This window comes from Amblyomma mixtum, chromosome 2 (assembly GCF_055824585.1).
Source record: "Amblyomma mixtum isolate Tamu chromosome 2, ASM5582458v1, whole genome shotgun sequence".
Taxonomy (NCBI): Eukaryota; Metazoa; Arthropoda; class Arachnida; order Ixodida; family Ixodidae; genus Amblyomma; species Amblyomma mixtum.
The window spans coordinates 279,348,670-279,364,742 of record NC_143013.1 but is presented as its reverse complement, the minus strand read 5'-3'; the positions used below and the strand labels follow the sequence as shown (position 1 = coordinate 279,364,742).

The 16,073-nt window shown below is 48.1% G+C and overlaps 2 protein-coding genes across 5 annotated transcripts in view; one reads left to right on the top strand and one right to left on the bottom strand.

The window, feature by feature from the left end:
- Window positions 1–6,153: 6,153 nt before the first annotated feature.
- LOC149364121 (cholinesterase-like) lies at window positions 6,154–11,961 on the top strand. The gene is made up of 3 exons (XM_089568638.1): window positions 6,154–6,407; window positions 8,004–9,167; window positions 10,417–11,961. Exons 1-3 carry the CDS (start codon window positions 6,154–6,156, stop codon window positions 10,625–10,627), a joined length of 1,629 nt encoding a protein of 542 aa, XP_089424764.1. The 3' UTR covers window positions 10,628–11,961.
- Window positions 11,962–13,408: 1,447 nt separating this feature from the next.
- Window positions 13,409–16,073, bottom strand: part of LOC149364120 (uncharacterized) — a 146,964-nt gene continuing 144,299 nt past the window's right edge. For all 4 annotated transcript variants that reach the window (XM_089574113.1, XM_089574116.1, XM_089574115.1 and 1 more), the window contains 2 exons: window positions 14,892–15,277; window positions 13,409–13,717 (listed from right to left, as the gene is read on the bottom strand). In XM_089574113.1, the coding sequence (XP_089430239.1) occupies window positions 13,672–13,717; window positions 14,892–15,277 (432 nt within the window). In that variant the 3' untranslated portion in view covers window positions 13,409–13,671. The remainder of the gene's footprint in view (window positions 13,718–14,891; window positions 15,278–16,073) is intronic.

Genomic DNA, 16,073 nt, shown 5'->3' with positions numbered 1-16,073 from the left:
TGAGGGGATAAAATATATTTTGAGCTGCAATAATGGCATCCAGTATATGACTATAGTACAGCATGGCGCATGTCGTCTGTCATAAAACCCCACGAAAACTTAGGTCGAATGTGCTTTTTATTTCTGCGAATAGCGGTGTACACATAAACATAAAAGCTGAAAAATCTCTGAGTTACTAAAGACATCGAACCACAGTAATTGTCCGCGGTAAAGAGGAAACACGAAACGAAAATATAATAATATATAAACGCGACTCGCCCTCGTCTGAGTGCGAGTACTCGAAATGGGAATGTCTGTGCTGCTTTGACTCAGTGTATGTGTACATATTAGTTGTACGTGTTGATATCTAACGAAATAAATGCATTTTTTGTTGTAAGTAACAACAACTGTTTGCCCGAGTGATGCTTTCACATGCACTCAAGGGCGTCCGCAGAACTTTTTCCAGGGGGGTGCACCCGATGTCTGGGGGTGGGGGAGGCGGTAGGTTTGTAGTTGTTTTCTACTAGGGCATAAATAATATCCGTAATTCCAAGGGGGGGGCAACCGCCCCCCCTTGCCCCCCCTTCCGGACGCCCATGCATGCACTCGACAGTGCATTAAGTATACCTTCCGCGGAAGGTTCAAGTAAAGCTGCTGAACGAAACATTGAGAAGACACTCGCATTTGGACTAAACGCTGGCGATACAGTTTATGGTGCCTTAGAAAGTGATGCCATGTTAAAATTGAAGGGGGCGCTTAAGCTCCGCGAAGCTATAGCATAATGGGCCAATTCCCATATATGCAGAAGGTCATTCTCTACCTTACATTCACAGATCCCTGGAAGTCCTCCTGCACCTTTTGGCGCAGCGGTTAAGTGATGCGCCACCGCCTTGCGACGGCAGGTGCTTCCAGCGATAGAACTTGTGTAGTTCAGGTTGCTCTTCCCGAGCGACAGATAATTAACTCCCACCTGCCACGGGGAGCAGTTTGCTCACTATCCGGTGGGCAGGCAGTGACGACGTCGCAAGGTCACGTGACCTGGATGACCCACCTGCCTCCTAGGTTGCTCTCTGGGGACCACCTGCCAGAGCCATGCCCGTGATTTTGAAGCGAAAAGCTTCACTGCAAGGGTCGGAGCCGAGCTTCGCGTATGCCTTATGCCGCGACCGAGTGACGTTACGGAAAGGAAACGACGCCTCTCTCTCATGTCTCGGTGGACACCTGAAACGCGCCGTAAGAGAAGGAAAATGAAATGAAAATTGGTTTTAAGGAAACGGCGATCTCTCATATCTCGGTGGACACCCGAACAGCGCCGTAAGGGAAGGAAAATGAAATGAAAATTGGTTTTAAGGAAGCGACGATCTCTCATATCTCGGTGGACACCCGAACAGCGCCGTAAGGGAAGGAAAATGAAATGAAAATTGGTTTTAAGGAAACGACGATCTCTCATATCTCGGTGGACACCCGAACAGCGCCGTAAGGGAAGGAAAATGAAATGAAAATTGGTTTTAAGGCAAGGAAATGCCTGTCTCTCATATCTGGTGTACACCCGAAAGGACTGGATACCACAGTACGTCTCTAAACCACCCTTCTAAGACAGCACCGCAACTCACCCATCAAGGAAGTTCAGACCTTGAAGATACTGGGTCTGTACATAAATAACAACGGCAACAACCTTCTCACCCTCCAGAAACTACGGCTCGTGAGCGAGCAAGTCGCCAGGATGATCGCCAGGATAACGACGCGGAAATCAGGGATGTGAGAAGAAGATACTCTGCGACTGGTGCAGGCTTTCGTTTTAAGCCGCGTCGTCTACGCAGCACCTCCGCCTCAAGAGGCGTGAGCCTACAAGAGCCTACAAGAAGGCCCTGGGACTCCCTCTCGCGACATCGACGGACCGGCTCTTGCGACTGGGTGTGCACAACACGATAGATGAGCTGATAAGGCACACCTTACGGCGCAGGTGGTACGGCTCTCCACTACTCGGACTGGCCGACAAGTCCTGAGTGATTTAAACATCAATTGCCCCCGACAGCAAGACACCAAAACCGACATCCCAGCCTCATGGAGAAGACAGCTCAAGGCAGCTCCACTACCCAGGAATATGCACCTCGATTTTCACCAGTCCAGACGACAAGCGCGAGCCTAAGCCATGAAAAGGTACTACGGCGGGCGCGAGGGCATGTTCTATGTCGATGCTGCGGGTTCCAAGCAGGGAATGACGGCCGTCGCGGTAGTGCACCAAAATAAAACAGTGGACGGACTAGCACTGGCTAGACAGGACATACTGGCTGCGGAAGAAGTGGTGATTGCTCTAGCTGCAACACACACTACCTCAGAATACATTCTCACAGATTCACAGACAGCGTATCGCAATTACCTCAGGGGCAGGGTCGAACTGCTAGCAGCTAAAATCCTGCAAGATAGCTACACCCGTGGCTACCAACGCACACAAAAACACTTAATATGGGTACCAGGTCATCAGGGCATCCCAGAGAACGAGAGTGCACATGCCTCAGCCCGAGCATTTCTCCTCCGGGCACCCAGCACGGATGCCGTCGAACCTCCTACCCCGCTACTAACTTACACCGACATACTTCAGCACTTAAGATTACCCCGTCGGGTCTACCCCCCCGCCGGCTAAGACACTAGACAAAGGGGAGTAACAACACCTCCGAAAGCTACAGACCAGCACTTACAACAACCCGCGAAGACTACACGCAATAGACCCGGAGTCATTTGACTCACAATGCAAATTCTGCGGGGAGAAGGCGGACCTGTACCATATGGTATGGGCCTGCGAACGAAATCAGGCGATCAGTGTTAATAACCAGCCAATGCAGAAGGGATGGGAGGCATCTCTGACCAGCTCGGACGAAACGAGTCAAAAGCAACTCATCGAAAGTGCCCGGACAGCAGCCTACGCCAATGGGGTTACGGACTGAGAGATCCAACCACCGCTACAACCTCCTGAACTATTTCATTAAAATATTTTCACCACCACCTAGGAAAGCACCGTATTCACTAGACGCTCCTTTGTTCATTCCTGCAGCCGCGTGTTTACCACGGTTACTACGCATGCGCGAGGACGGCTATATAATGCGCTTGCCAGAGAATAGGCGTGCGCATTCACCATGGAAAAAGAAGAGAGTGAGGCTGCTGCTAGAGGACGCAGAAAAACTGGGAGTTCGACCGCGCCGATTTCCGTCTCCTCCTATGCCTCCGTACAGGCAATGTGTGGACGGCCGAACGCCTCCACCGTTATCGTGGTGCTCCCAGTGCGTTGTGCACGAACTGCGACAGCCATGACGTCAAACCAAGCATAACTTAAGCTTTTCGCTTGTATATCCAGGCTTAACCGGAGCTAAGCCACTGCCTAATTTTTTGGCTCACGACGCCGACGCCGGATTTTCTGGAGAACGGGGCCTTGAACGCGATAGCGTTAGAAATTGGAGGGATCACTTGAGCTCCGCCTTGGGGGAATGACGCGGGAGCTTTATTGGGTTAATACCTATATATACGAAATTGGTAATTCTCTACTTAACATTCATAGATCCTTGCGTGTCGTCAAAGCACTCCTGGCGCAGTGGTGCAGCGGTTAAGCGATGCGCCACCTGTCGGGCTTGTACGACCCAAGTTGCTCTTCCCCACCAACCTCTCCAGTCCACTGATTAATTTAACTGCCACCTGCTGCGTTGCGCAGTGTTCTCACAATGCAGTGGGCAGGCTGCTATGACGTTACAAGGTTAAATGGCCTAGGTGGTTCGCCTTTCACTCTTTCCCGGGGCGAAGAAATGGCAAGTTAAATTGTGCTCTTACAACGCCTGACAGCGCCCGCCCAATAGTCCACATGCGTCACGTGAAACATCTTCGAGACCACTTACTGCTCGGCCCACTCGGCGAATAGCACTGTCAGTGGATAGCAAGTGTATACCGGTGCTCTTGGCTGTGAATGTGATGGTGTGTATTCTGCACAAAGTATATCACACTAAGTTTCGGCTCTCAGAACTCAACACCCTGTCCTGGAAGCTTCGAGCGCGAGGCGATAACTTGACGCTAACTTGCTCTTTGGCGGCTTCTTTTTAACGCTTGCTTCAAATAAATATTTTCAGGATATTTATTTATTTATTTATTTATTTATTTATTCACCTACCTCACAGGCTTCAAGTAGAGTATTATGTGAGGGGGTTACGTCAGAAACAGGGCGTGAACAAAGCATCGTTATAGAACAGTAAACAACGAACTAGAAAATAGAAATAAATTGGAAACACTTACAGGACAAAATTCTGCTTTTTTTGAAGCTCGCATGTACCGGCAAATGGGACAAATTTTATGAGAACGGATAAGTGTAAAATTAAGGGCGCCAATTAACATTAGTGCCACGGCCGCTCATTGGAAGCGCGCTCTGCTGCGTCAAGCTGCTGTGGTAGTGCAATGGATTAACACTGCTTTTCTGAACGCTAAGACAGCAAGCAGTACAAATCATCTACCTGAAAATAGAAGTTTCTTGTATTTTTCTTAGCATCAATTAAGCCCGCAAGTCATTTACCATTTCCTCTGGATATGCGTTTCTTTTTCTGTTACATGCTTAGATATCATAGAAGCGCCGTTTAAAAGATTGTGAGGCAAGCCGGGAGGCGAAACCGTAAGTTGGCGTGTACTGCTCCGTTGATGGAATGGAATTACACAGCCAGGCGCCAGCCCTTCACTGTTGAGCTGTACAGCTCAGCAGCTTTCTTTCGTCTTCGTGAGGCATACGTGCGGTGACTTTATCTCATTTTAACAGCATAATGACGCTTTACTATAAACCACATGGCGAAAAACGAATTCTATCGAAGACCACCATTCATTGACTGTTTTAGCCATTCTCTTTCGTCGTCGACACGCGCCCAAGACAAATTCGAAGAAGAGTAGAAGAAGAACGAAGAGGTGAAGAAGAAAAAGAAGAAGAAGTACGAACGGCGGTTCTGCCATGGAGGCGTCTCCGGAGGTCGCCGACGCCCCTTACGCTCGAGCCAAAGAGCCAACTTCGCTTTCACCAGAGCCCACCATGTAAGACACCGCAGTTCTCAGTACGACTGCGCCCCATGAAAGCGCGTGTATAGACAGAGTAGTGATCGCTCCAATCAGGGCAGAGAGTACAATCGCTTTCCGCTTTATTCCCCAATCGTGGCAGTAGATGTGAGCGAGATTCAAATCTGTGCAATGACTGTAATGGCTGGCGCCAGGTGCTGTACGTGTTAGTTCTGCGCACCACGCACACCCCGTGACGTGCTGCGCAAACGATACGACAACAAGCAGGAACAGCCACAGGACTGGAAGAGTCTGTCTCTGCTTGCGATGGTCAATTGTCTGTGCAATCCTTATCGTCTAATTCGACATGCACCAATTTGCTCAACAAATGTAGTCCGGTAGGTCCTTGTACCTCAGAACTCTTACCTGTCTTCCCATTTCCAGGTGGACCAAGCCACCTCTGCGTTTCTTGTCAAGAACGTACAATATAAGCACGAGTATGCATCAATTTGTAGTGGCAGAAACCTCCTCATTGTTGTATTCCACTTCGTTACCGTGCTTCACGGTTCAGCTGCGTAGATATCTATAACGAACATTTTACGGCTTTCAATGGTCAAGAGCGGTTTGTTTGGACCGCTAACCGCTATAGTCCGAGCCGCATGCGCATCCCGAGGTTACTATAGCATAGCGCTGAATTTCTGGTCAGGAAAAGGCGGCGATGCCACGTAGCGGTATATGCAGGAACAGTACATGCTAAAACGGTATAATAGAAAATATAGAGTCTATGCCAATAAACAGTAGCGTCCAAGATGACCGCCCTCGGCCAGTTAACGTGGGAATGGGCCCTAAACCGACTTGAATTGTTATTCTTACAGTGTTAGAGTGGAGGGCACAGCTAAAGGCAAAGAGCTGCAGCTTCTGTTTAACCCATGTAGCCGGGATCTTGAGGCGCCCATGAAGGTGTACCAGTGACCGGAGGGTCAAGGCGAGCGTTAATTTCCAGAGATTTGGAGATCGGGGTGTGGGGGATGGACTGGGGCGTTTCGGCTTGGGCTCTATTAGCAGAGCACTTTTTTAATGTTTTATTTATAATCTTTGCGCCGAAGGGGCTAAATCCTAGAGTTTGTTTTTTTTTCGTTCAGCGCCGCGGTCTTCAGCACCATGCTCGCGTTGGGTTTCTTCGCCGCCGTGCTGGCTCTGGTCGCGGTGTTACTGATGCTGCGCCGGCAGTCATCCCCTGAGCCCCACATGAGCGCCACCGAAGCTGTGACGTGGTCGTCGCCGACGCCAGACCCCGCCACGGGCTGCTTGACGCCCGACGACCAAGCTATCCTGTTCACAGCGAACGGCGTCATACGTGGACGGAGCTTGGATGTCGGCAGGAACCTGTCCGTGCGAGCTTTTATGGGCGTCCCGTACGCAACATACGTCGGTCGATTCATTAGGTACTGGGAAAAAAATTGGTGAGGGCTTAGCTTTGGTTAAGCCTGGTAGGTTGCGAAAGCAAAAGCGCAGCGCCTGAAACTGAAGGAACGCAGTGCGCCGCGTCTACAGGTCACGCGTGGCTACCGGCCGCCGCTGCGCGACGACTGAAAGCGTCTTGGAACGCAGTGCGCCGCCTCTGCAGGTCACGCGTGGCTACCGGGCGCCACTGCGCGACGACTCAAAGCGTCTTCGGTAATTATGTTTATATTTTGTTTGTTGATGTTGTTGCGACTGAGAGAAAGAAGACATAATCTACAGCTGGTATGACGTCACAGTGGCAGGAGCGCCACAGGTACGCGGCGCGGCGTAAATGCAGCCGGGCTATCTGAAGGAGCGAGTTGGTCGCCCATATTCACTCCGCTAAAGGTCGAACGTAACTGCGGCCGGGTCACGCGAAGGCTTGAAAGTGCGAGTAGTATTGCTTTCGCAATAAAAGAGTCGACTTCTCGGAAGACCCGGCATGGAGACGACGATATAGATACATTGCAGCCTCTAGCAAATGCTTGCAGAGCGCTGAAGGACTATTTGGGTGAGCGCGTCGCTCGTCTTGTGAAGCGCCAAGGGTCGCGTTTAGCACCAGGGCCATTATACGAGAATCTATGTACGCTCATAAATCGCCTTTCCCAAGAACGCTGCCGAAATTACCAATTTGAGTTCATTAGCCTACTGTGTTTGCGGCCTTCTATGGCTTTTCAAGGATGTCTTCGAGATTTTGGAGGGCCGACAAATTCTGAAAGGCATCTTGCCCGAGTAAATATAGAAGGATTTGAATGAAAGTTTCTAGACAATGAACCTTGGGATGTAAATAATTTATCGTCTTGGAAGCTACTCCTTGGACGCCATTCTACAGTGGAAGTTGAAGTGTGGCAGTTGAAGCGTGTCGTGCTCCCGGATATCTCACATTTCATGTCCTGTGAGACAAAAAATTAAAAACATTGACGCATGTCGAGCAAAAGCGAGAGTGAAATCTCCTCTACATGCCATGCTACCCGCAAGTCGTGTCCGTTATTACTTCCTCTTCAGGGTAAACTACTACTCATAGATCAGTCGTTTACACAGAGTGTTGTATCGGCTGAGCTGGAGCCGGTACAGGATTTATTTCAGGAACACAGAGCTGCTGCCCGTAGCCTCTGCGGGCTGTATACTTTGTATTAAACGCAATTTCGGCAGGTAGTACAGCAGAGAAATAATGAAGGCTCATTACACGACAGGCCTGCCTTAACGGACCTATAGATGGATAAGAAAAAAGTATATATTAGAAGGAAAGACCAGCACGTGTAAGGTTCCTGTTAGAGCATTGCGAAAAAGAAAACATGCTCATGAATTTCGTTACAGCTTGACGTTCGATTGGGAAGGGTGCGAGAGCTTACACCATTGTAGTCGCGAGCATTGAATTCGCAGGAAATCCACTCAGCTCCAGTTGAAATTTCACTAGGCCTTATTATTCAATGGGAACTTTTTGCCTTGCATACTTTAAACCCAGCAATGGGCTACCAGGTCCTGGTTTTTTGTTTCTGTTCTCTAAGGGCCGAGCCTCAAAGCCGCTTCGACGACGGCTATGTGGACGCCTTTTCCCGAGCTCCGCCGTGCATCCAAGTCGGAGCCCTGGACGTTCCTTCATCAACCGATTGCCTCCACCTCAACGTCTGGGCTCCCCCGGCCTGTCTGCACACGGAAAAAGGCAACAAGACAGTCATAGTGGCCCTAGTCCAGGACTGGTTCCGCTCGACGCGGTTCGCGCTGTCTCCTGCTTGGAAAGAGCTGGCCGCCAGCGAAGACGTCGTCGTCGTTGTTCCAAGTCACCGTATGGGTCTCTTGGGCTTCCTCAACACGGGAAGCCAGGGAATCCCTGGCAACGTGGGTCTCTTCGACCTGCTCCTGGCGCTGCGATGGATCAAGGAGAACGCGGCCGAATTCGGTGGCGATGCCGACTCCATGGTTGCCCTGGGACAGGGTTCTGGCGCCGCTATGCTCACTCTGGCGCTCAGGAGTCTCGGCCGAGGCTTCTTCAAGAGAGCCGTACTCCAGGACATGTCGCCGTTCTCTATGATGCCCCGCAACGACCGCCACGTCGGCAAGCAGAGGGCGCTGCGACTCTGTCGGCTGCTCGGATGTCATGTGCACGTGGGTGACGTTGCGTCGCTGTACCTACAGCGGTCATACTCGGAAGCGACCCTCCTGAGCTACGCCGAGGCGATCAACGAGAACTGGTTCGTTCCGAGCTTCGACCAGGAACCCCTGATCTACCCTCCCGAGAGGCTTGTGGACGAGAGCGACCTGGACGGCGTGGATCTTCTGTGCGGCATTGACAGGCGCGCGGCCGAGGTGCTATTCCAGCGCCATCTATTCCCATTCCTGAAGACAGAAGGTGGTCTCACCGAAAGAGATGAAACGCGTGTCGTCGCCAAACTACTCTCGTTTTTTCTCAAGGAAATCACGAAGGAATTCGAAGACGACCTGCCTCAACTTATTGATGAGATAAAGGCGCATTATGGGCCTATTACTGATAATGCATATGCTGCCCTGAAGGAATTCTTAGAAGACCTGGTGTTCCGCTGCCCGATGATGCATTTTGCAGACGCAGTGGCATCAGCGGGAAGCAGCTCGGTCTTCCACTTCGTGGGAACGAGTAACAACACGCACAGTTTCATCCTGTCTGCTTCGCAAATAGCGCACTTCTTGAAGTCAGGGTAAGACATTCATATATCTATCAAAACACTGTTGTGGATGAAATCTGAAGCGATGATAACAGCCTATCGTCTATAGTAGGATACAACTTATAAAAACAGCAGTTGCTAACACTGGGCCGCGGTCCGCGGCGTCTTGTATTACTCCGCTGGCGAATCGCAACTGTAAACGAAATCAATTTTTTAATGCTTGACTGTATCAAACAATCCACGTATCAAAACTGAAGAGCTCATAACTTTTTTCTTGTGCTAAACTTCTTGTTTACGTAACAAGAAACGTTTCAGCCACAGTCCCACAGACTACTTTTTCGTCGTGGAGGAATTCTGCGCGCGGAGACTGAATGTGGGCGGAGCTTCACTGCAGACATAAGTTGTATCCGACTATAGGCATCTTAACAGTACTACACCTAGTGTCGTGCTACACAGCAGTACAGCCTTGCTGCGTGCAAGATTGCATGACTTCCGGATGCATGGAAGTCCTTCTATGCGAAGTTAAACCACTAACATCATGTCCGTATATATCAGCGTAAATTTAAAACATGCGTATCAGAGTTACTTCTCCCGCTCATAAACATTTTGTTACAGCGAACCAGACTGAGCGAACAAACAGCCCTTTATGAATCAGTGCAACTTTATTGTATGCAGTTGCAATACCGTTGTAGTTATCCGCGGCCTCCCTGACAAATTTGAACCAGCCTCCGTGCAGAAAAATGCGGCAGCGTTATCAGACTGCCTTGGAGTTGCTGGGTGCGTGATGAGCGTCCATTGTCTGTCGCATATTTTGAACCTCAAATAGTTGCAGATTAGGGGCTCTATAGTGAGGCTGTAAGAAGGCAAGGGGTGATCGCGAGGCGATTTTTCGTACGAAAACCAAATCTGAGGGGAAACGCTGATTGTCAAGCTGGTCACGGTCCACTGCTCAAAGACGCGTGACGTCAACGACGAGCCATGTGTGCTGGACTGGTTTAGAGACCTTCCATTAAAAGTGAGCCTGCTGTCAGCCTCCGTCACTGGATTTTTCAAGACGTCTCCATTAATTTTGAGTCACTGTGTCGGCGGCACACAGCAAGTTCGTACATTCGTACAGATATGCTGTTCTGCATCTAACAGCTCCTCAGGTGATCACTGCGAACGCCTTCGGAATGCTGAAGTACAACAGCGATGTTTTTGATGCGAAGGTTGCTTGATGAAAATTTATAGATAACTAGCTGGCGCAAGTATGACTTTCGCCCTGCTTCTGGAATCATTTCAGGAAAGCACCGAGCTTGCCTGGTGGACAGTCGTGGGCGCCCTACACAAACGATTCACGCTACACCGTGCTCCTACCCGATGGTGCTCCTGCAGAACCCCAGCAAGAGCGCTGCAAGGTTGGTCGCCGGGTGCACGACTACTTCTGGAGCGTCTATGGCACGGGGTTCAATGCCAGCTCTCAAGCGACGGACTTGGGACGCCGGCACGCATAACACACTCATTCGCTCCTTTACGCGAGGAGAATAAGTTATCTGCATACTGCAGTGGTGGTGGTGAAACTTTTATCTGGTCGACCCGAACAGTCTCTTGATTAGACTATATTTTGTGTGTGTGTGTTTTTGTGGAAGTATCAGACGCCGTCAGGTAGGCATGAGCCCTTGGTGCATAGCGACCTCTAGGGCTCTTCTCATTTCCCGGAGTTGTCTCTCCGGGACGGAGTTGAGCAACGCGGCCTCCCGCTGTTCGGTGTTCGAGAGTTGCAGGTCCTCCGGGGGTTTGTCCTGTGGACATTCATTTGATATATGCAGTGGTGGCTTTTTCGTGTCCACATAGTTTGCATTTGGGGAAGATTTCTCCTGGGCAAATAATGGAGTTAATGAAGGGGCAGGCAAAGGTGGTACAGAGTATTGATTCAATCTCGTAGGCTGCTACACTTTATGCATCCAGGAATACCTTTGCAAATAACCAATTGCTTATCAATGCGACACTTAAAAAAGAAATTTGAGCACGACTGTTTTCTCAATTTGCAGCTCATGTATGTCATTCTTGTGAGAGGTAAACATGTGTATTTATTTGTTCCTCAGATACATACCACTGTAATTATGTCTATATGGCTTAAAATAGAGCCACTTCATACTGACAACGTATGAAGACATTTTGGCTGTCGTTTATGATGCTGAAAAATTTCTTTTAAACAGTGCATGCTCTGCAACCAACATTGCACTACTCTAATTGGAAAAGGATTCCAACCGAATGCTAGGATATGTTAATAAACTGCAGCAGAGACGAAACTACAATGAAGGAACACATAGAAAAGGACAATGCTGCTGAGTTTTCCTTCAGTGTTTACTCATTGCTCTCAAACAATGCCATCCGATACTCATGAAGCACTTAAGGTGTTGAGAGTATCATTTGAGCAATGCTTACTGAACTCTATTTATAAACCTGCATACTGTTTCCACGAGAAGAGAATCCGTTCTGTCACATAATGTGGGCTGTGGGCCATGAAGATGGAAGAACCTAATGCTTTCAGTTTTTAACAGTCATGATTTGTATGCAATGAATTTATTTTCACATCTTAGCAGGCTGTTAGAATAAATGGAACCATCTTATACCATGATATTTTAAGATGGCACATTGCTGTCTATAATTTCCGAAAGCTCAGTTTACTGTTGTGCTGAAGTGTTTATCAGTTGTCATGTTGCTTATTTTGTAGCGAACATGCAGAGAGAACTAAGAAAGAAATGGAATGCAGTCTTCTCTCCAGTGCATCATAACCTTGTTAAGTGTGCCTTTTGCCAATAAAACTATCCATTAAATAGTTATGTAATCTGAACCATGATATGCAATTCCACTGCCAACAGAAAAGTGCCATTAAATTGTCTTGCTGCAATAACATGTTCAGCTGTACAAAAATGTGTCAAAATGATGGTGCAATACAGACTGCCAGCCTACAAGTTGTCAGATATGGCACTTATGGGCACATAATCTATGCTTTTTTTTTCAAGACATTCAAACTTGAAGATTGAAAGCATATTAATTTTGAAGTGCCCTACATGCAAAAGCTGTCTTCCTCCTGACCGGGTTGAACCGTGGCAGTGCATGTTTGTTAAATTCCCCACGTGTACAGGTTCGTTGCTGCATGTAGTTGTGCAAAAGTACACGAAAAAAAATTGACAGGACAATTAGCACTGTGCAGCCATACATTCAGTGACAGCTGTTAAGGTATTTATATTTTAAGGTATGCTGAGGCAGAGAAAAACAGGAATTTTATACCTCTATACTCTTAGAGCACTCTTTTCAGCTTTCCCCATATACTTACTTTTAGACTTGCTCTCCTTTGCAGTCTGCCCCTCTGTGTGCAGCACGGTGTAAGCATGTTTTGCAGCTGCTGCTTCTGATGGACCGTGCTACATCCCTCCGTTCTCGCTGTAATCTTCCTCCTTCCACGGTAACCTATCTCCGGTTACGCATTCCTGCACTCTCGCCATGCCCCCCTCTTTTGAGGGTAACTACCCTCCGGGCGGTGGTTGAGACTTCTTCCACAATAGCATCCTCCGGTTGAAGATTCCTCTGCTCTCATGATAGCTTCCTCCTTGCATGGTACCCACCTGTTGGTGTTGTGGACTCCTCCACTTATGTCGCACCGTTCTCCTTCCACAGTAACCACACTCTGAGTGGTTTCCATGGCAACGTACCTACTGGTTATGCCATCGACTACAACACACTGCTATTATAACGAGATGCAAAACCCAGAAACCGACGCTTACAACCTGTTGCTCTAGCACTATCGATTATTTGCTAATGAAACAGAACACCACACAGAATGCTTGAAGGTGCTGGCACTTGTGTACATGTGTGAGCACTGTTGCATAACGTGCTACTAATTCACAATGTTTCGCCTTTGGTTCAAGGACCAGGATCTCTGCCAACATAACTTCTTCCTAATTGTTCAGATGGCTTAAATGCAATATTCCATAACTGCCTAAGAGCAAAACAGCGAATGTTTAAAGCTGAAAATAGATGCGCAGTCTGTACGTATTATGAAGTGCCAGATTTTGACATGGTTCCTGTAATGACCCCACGTGCACATGTCATGTGCTAGCGGGTGTGCGTAGCATTCTGCCTCTTGATTGATGGCCAGCATTTGTTTGTTTGTTGCCATCTGTTTGTTTGTTTGTTTCGCAAAGTGAAACGTTTCAGAAACTGACTTAACTAGGCAATTGTCTATAAAACTACTTTAGTTCATGAGTAGCACACAAGAAAAGACAAGATTTCAGAGGAGTGACAATGCGTTAGCTTTAATATAACATCATTTTGGAAGCATAATGAACAAACTTAGTGGTAGAATATATTGGTATTGGTAAGGCACACAAGCTGACATTTAATGGAGAAAGCTACTGTACAAAGCTTTTTTGAGGCTGGGAGGAGATGAGTAAGGCTGGAATCATTCACATATGGTATCACAGATGCAACTGTCCAGGCAGACTAGATGTTGTGAGACTCTGGTTAATGCTCGCAAAGCCTTGTGTCTTCTCTATGTCATGCTATCCAGGTTACAACAGGACTTGGACACTTGTGAGCTGGAAAAAGAAGTACACAACTCATTGGTCACTGTTAAAAGCAAAGCAGTGCAATTCTGCACTTATGTATTGCATTACAATCGATGTAAGGAAATGCCTTGCTAAAACTACACAGTTGGTTGTTTTCGTAAGGTTACTTGGCAGGGCATATAGTTATAGTAGGTAGCATGTAGGTAGCATTAACATGCTCCTGGCATACAAACAAAGGTGTGCATCACTGCCTGTGAACAATGTTTGCAACAGCGAAATGCTATGGTCTCCTAGACATGTCCTTCCCTTCCCTCACCTCTAGAGCTTTTTCTGCACACTGCCAGAAGGATCTTTCTGTAGTGTATGATAGCATATGTAATTAATAGCACATCACATCCTACTAGTTGCATTATGCCCAAAAACATGCTTGAAATGACTATATGATATAAAGCATAGTTTGGCCAACAATGAATAAAACTGAGTTGCATTCCAATGTGGTGATGGCTACTATGTCTTTAAGTGTTGCAAATCATGCTGCATTACTGGGCCAAAGAAAACCATAATTATATAGCATTTTTCAGTATGCTACTGCTCACACCAATGATGCTTATAGTCTAGAAATTACTATAGTAACGTGAAATTAATAACTGCTGTAAATTCAGTGATAACATCATAAAATTCCACGAAATTGAACTCATATTCTAACTACGCTTTGAATTCCTATTAATCTGATTACGTTGTAAAACTCGTATGTTAAACTCTTAACTGTGCTGCTTCTCTTCCAGTTGAAGGAATTACAATTTTCTTCAACTACAAGCAAAGGAAGCTCCCCTTTTTTATTCATAGCTTGTAGCTCCTATCACTGATTTAGCTATTGTGTTCAGCACTAAGGAGATCAGAATTTTAAACAACTGTGTGCCCTCAACTGCAGGGCTTCGTCAATTAGGGCAGGGCCCAGGCAAGCAGGGCAGGGCCCAGTAGGTCTCTTTTGTCCAGTGCACTCCACTGCAGAATGCAGCATAGTGCTTTCAATGTTGCAGGTGAATGGCAGCGCTCATCAAATGTTCTGAAAAAATGCGTGTCTGACTTGCTTGCCTCATGGATGGCTATTGCAGCAAGCCTATCTGGAAAGCAGTCAGGAAAGTGGGCTTCCCCTTAAAGTTACCGATGTCAACAGGAGGCACTAAAGTGAAGCAGCACTCACTTCTTAGGCGGCCTCCGGGCCACCCTGAGCACAAGCTCGCCCTGGCGGACGCGCTTGAAAGCAGCGATGGCCTCAGCATGTGACAGGCCCTCGAAGGGCTCTCCGTTGAGCGACAGCAGCTGGTCACCCTCGCGGAGCAGGCCCTCGGCCTGGCCGCCCGGGAATATGCGCCGCACGTAGATGCCTAGGGCCCCACGCGGCGAGTCGCGGCCACCCACTACGCTGAAGCCCAGGGCGCCCCGGCCGGGGCCTTTGACGAAGGTCACCGTGAGCAGCTCACTTCCGCTGGACACTCCCGGCACGCTCCCAGAGCTGCCATTGTTGTGGTGGTGGCGCGGCCTCCGCGGCAAGGTGCACAGCACGCCGCTACTGTACTGTTGCGTCGCCTGCAAGTGGAGAACCGTGTGATGAAGACAGCGATTGGAAGGAACATGCAGAGCACGAGGCAAGAACAGTCTTTAGCGGTGGTTGATTTTGCTGATACGATCCAACTAGTGGAACTGCCGCGCTGTAACTGCGGATGCCGTTTCTGTGCACCACAATGTAACGGTGCGCACTGAGAATTAGGCAATGGAAGTCTAATGTTTTACAGCGTGAAAAAAAAAAAAAAGCAGTGTTGACATGTGAAATATCGAAACAGTATGCAGAGCGATAGTCTCACTACAACGCACAATGCTGCTGGCAACGAACGGGAAACGGAGTGCAATGAGCTCCGAGTTTCATCCAGTTCTATACTTAATGTTTCATCCCTTACTCTGCGCGCTGTTACCATTACCAATCATTACCAACCGGCCCAACGTTCGGCATTACTAAAGAACTACATAACACATGGAACTCCTTTTGCACAGTAGCGAGTCGAGCGCGAGTTTTGTTCTATTGCGGATAAATGTGCTCCTGCATAGTGAATGCCATTTCATGCACATCACAAGTACTTAAACGACGTTGAGCATGCAGCCACCCATTCTCTCAGGCACCGTCACTCTGTCCAAGCATCAGTTCTTAAGATCTACCATCTTACTAGTATGCGGCAGCCATACCTTGAAACGCTACAGTGATGGAGACAAGGTGCTGCTCCAAGCCACAGGTGTGGTGATTAAACGTTCAATATACGATAAAATTTGCAGATGAGGAGTGCATGCGCAGTGTCTAAGGAATAGTTTTTCTGCAGTAATAAATTATCGC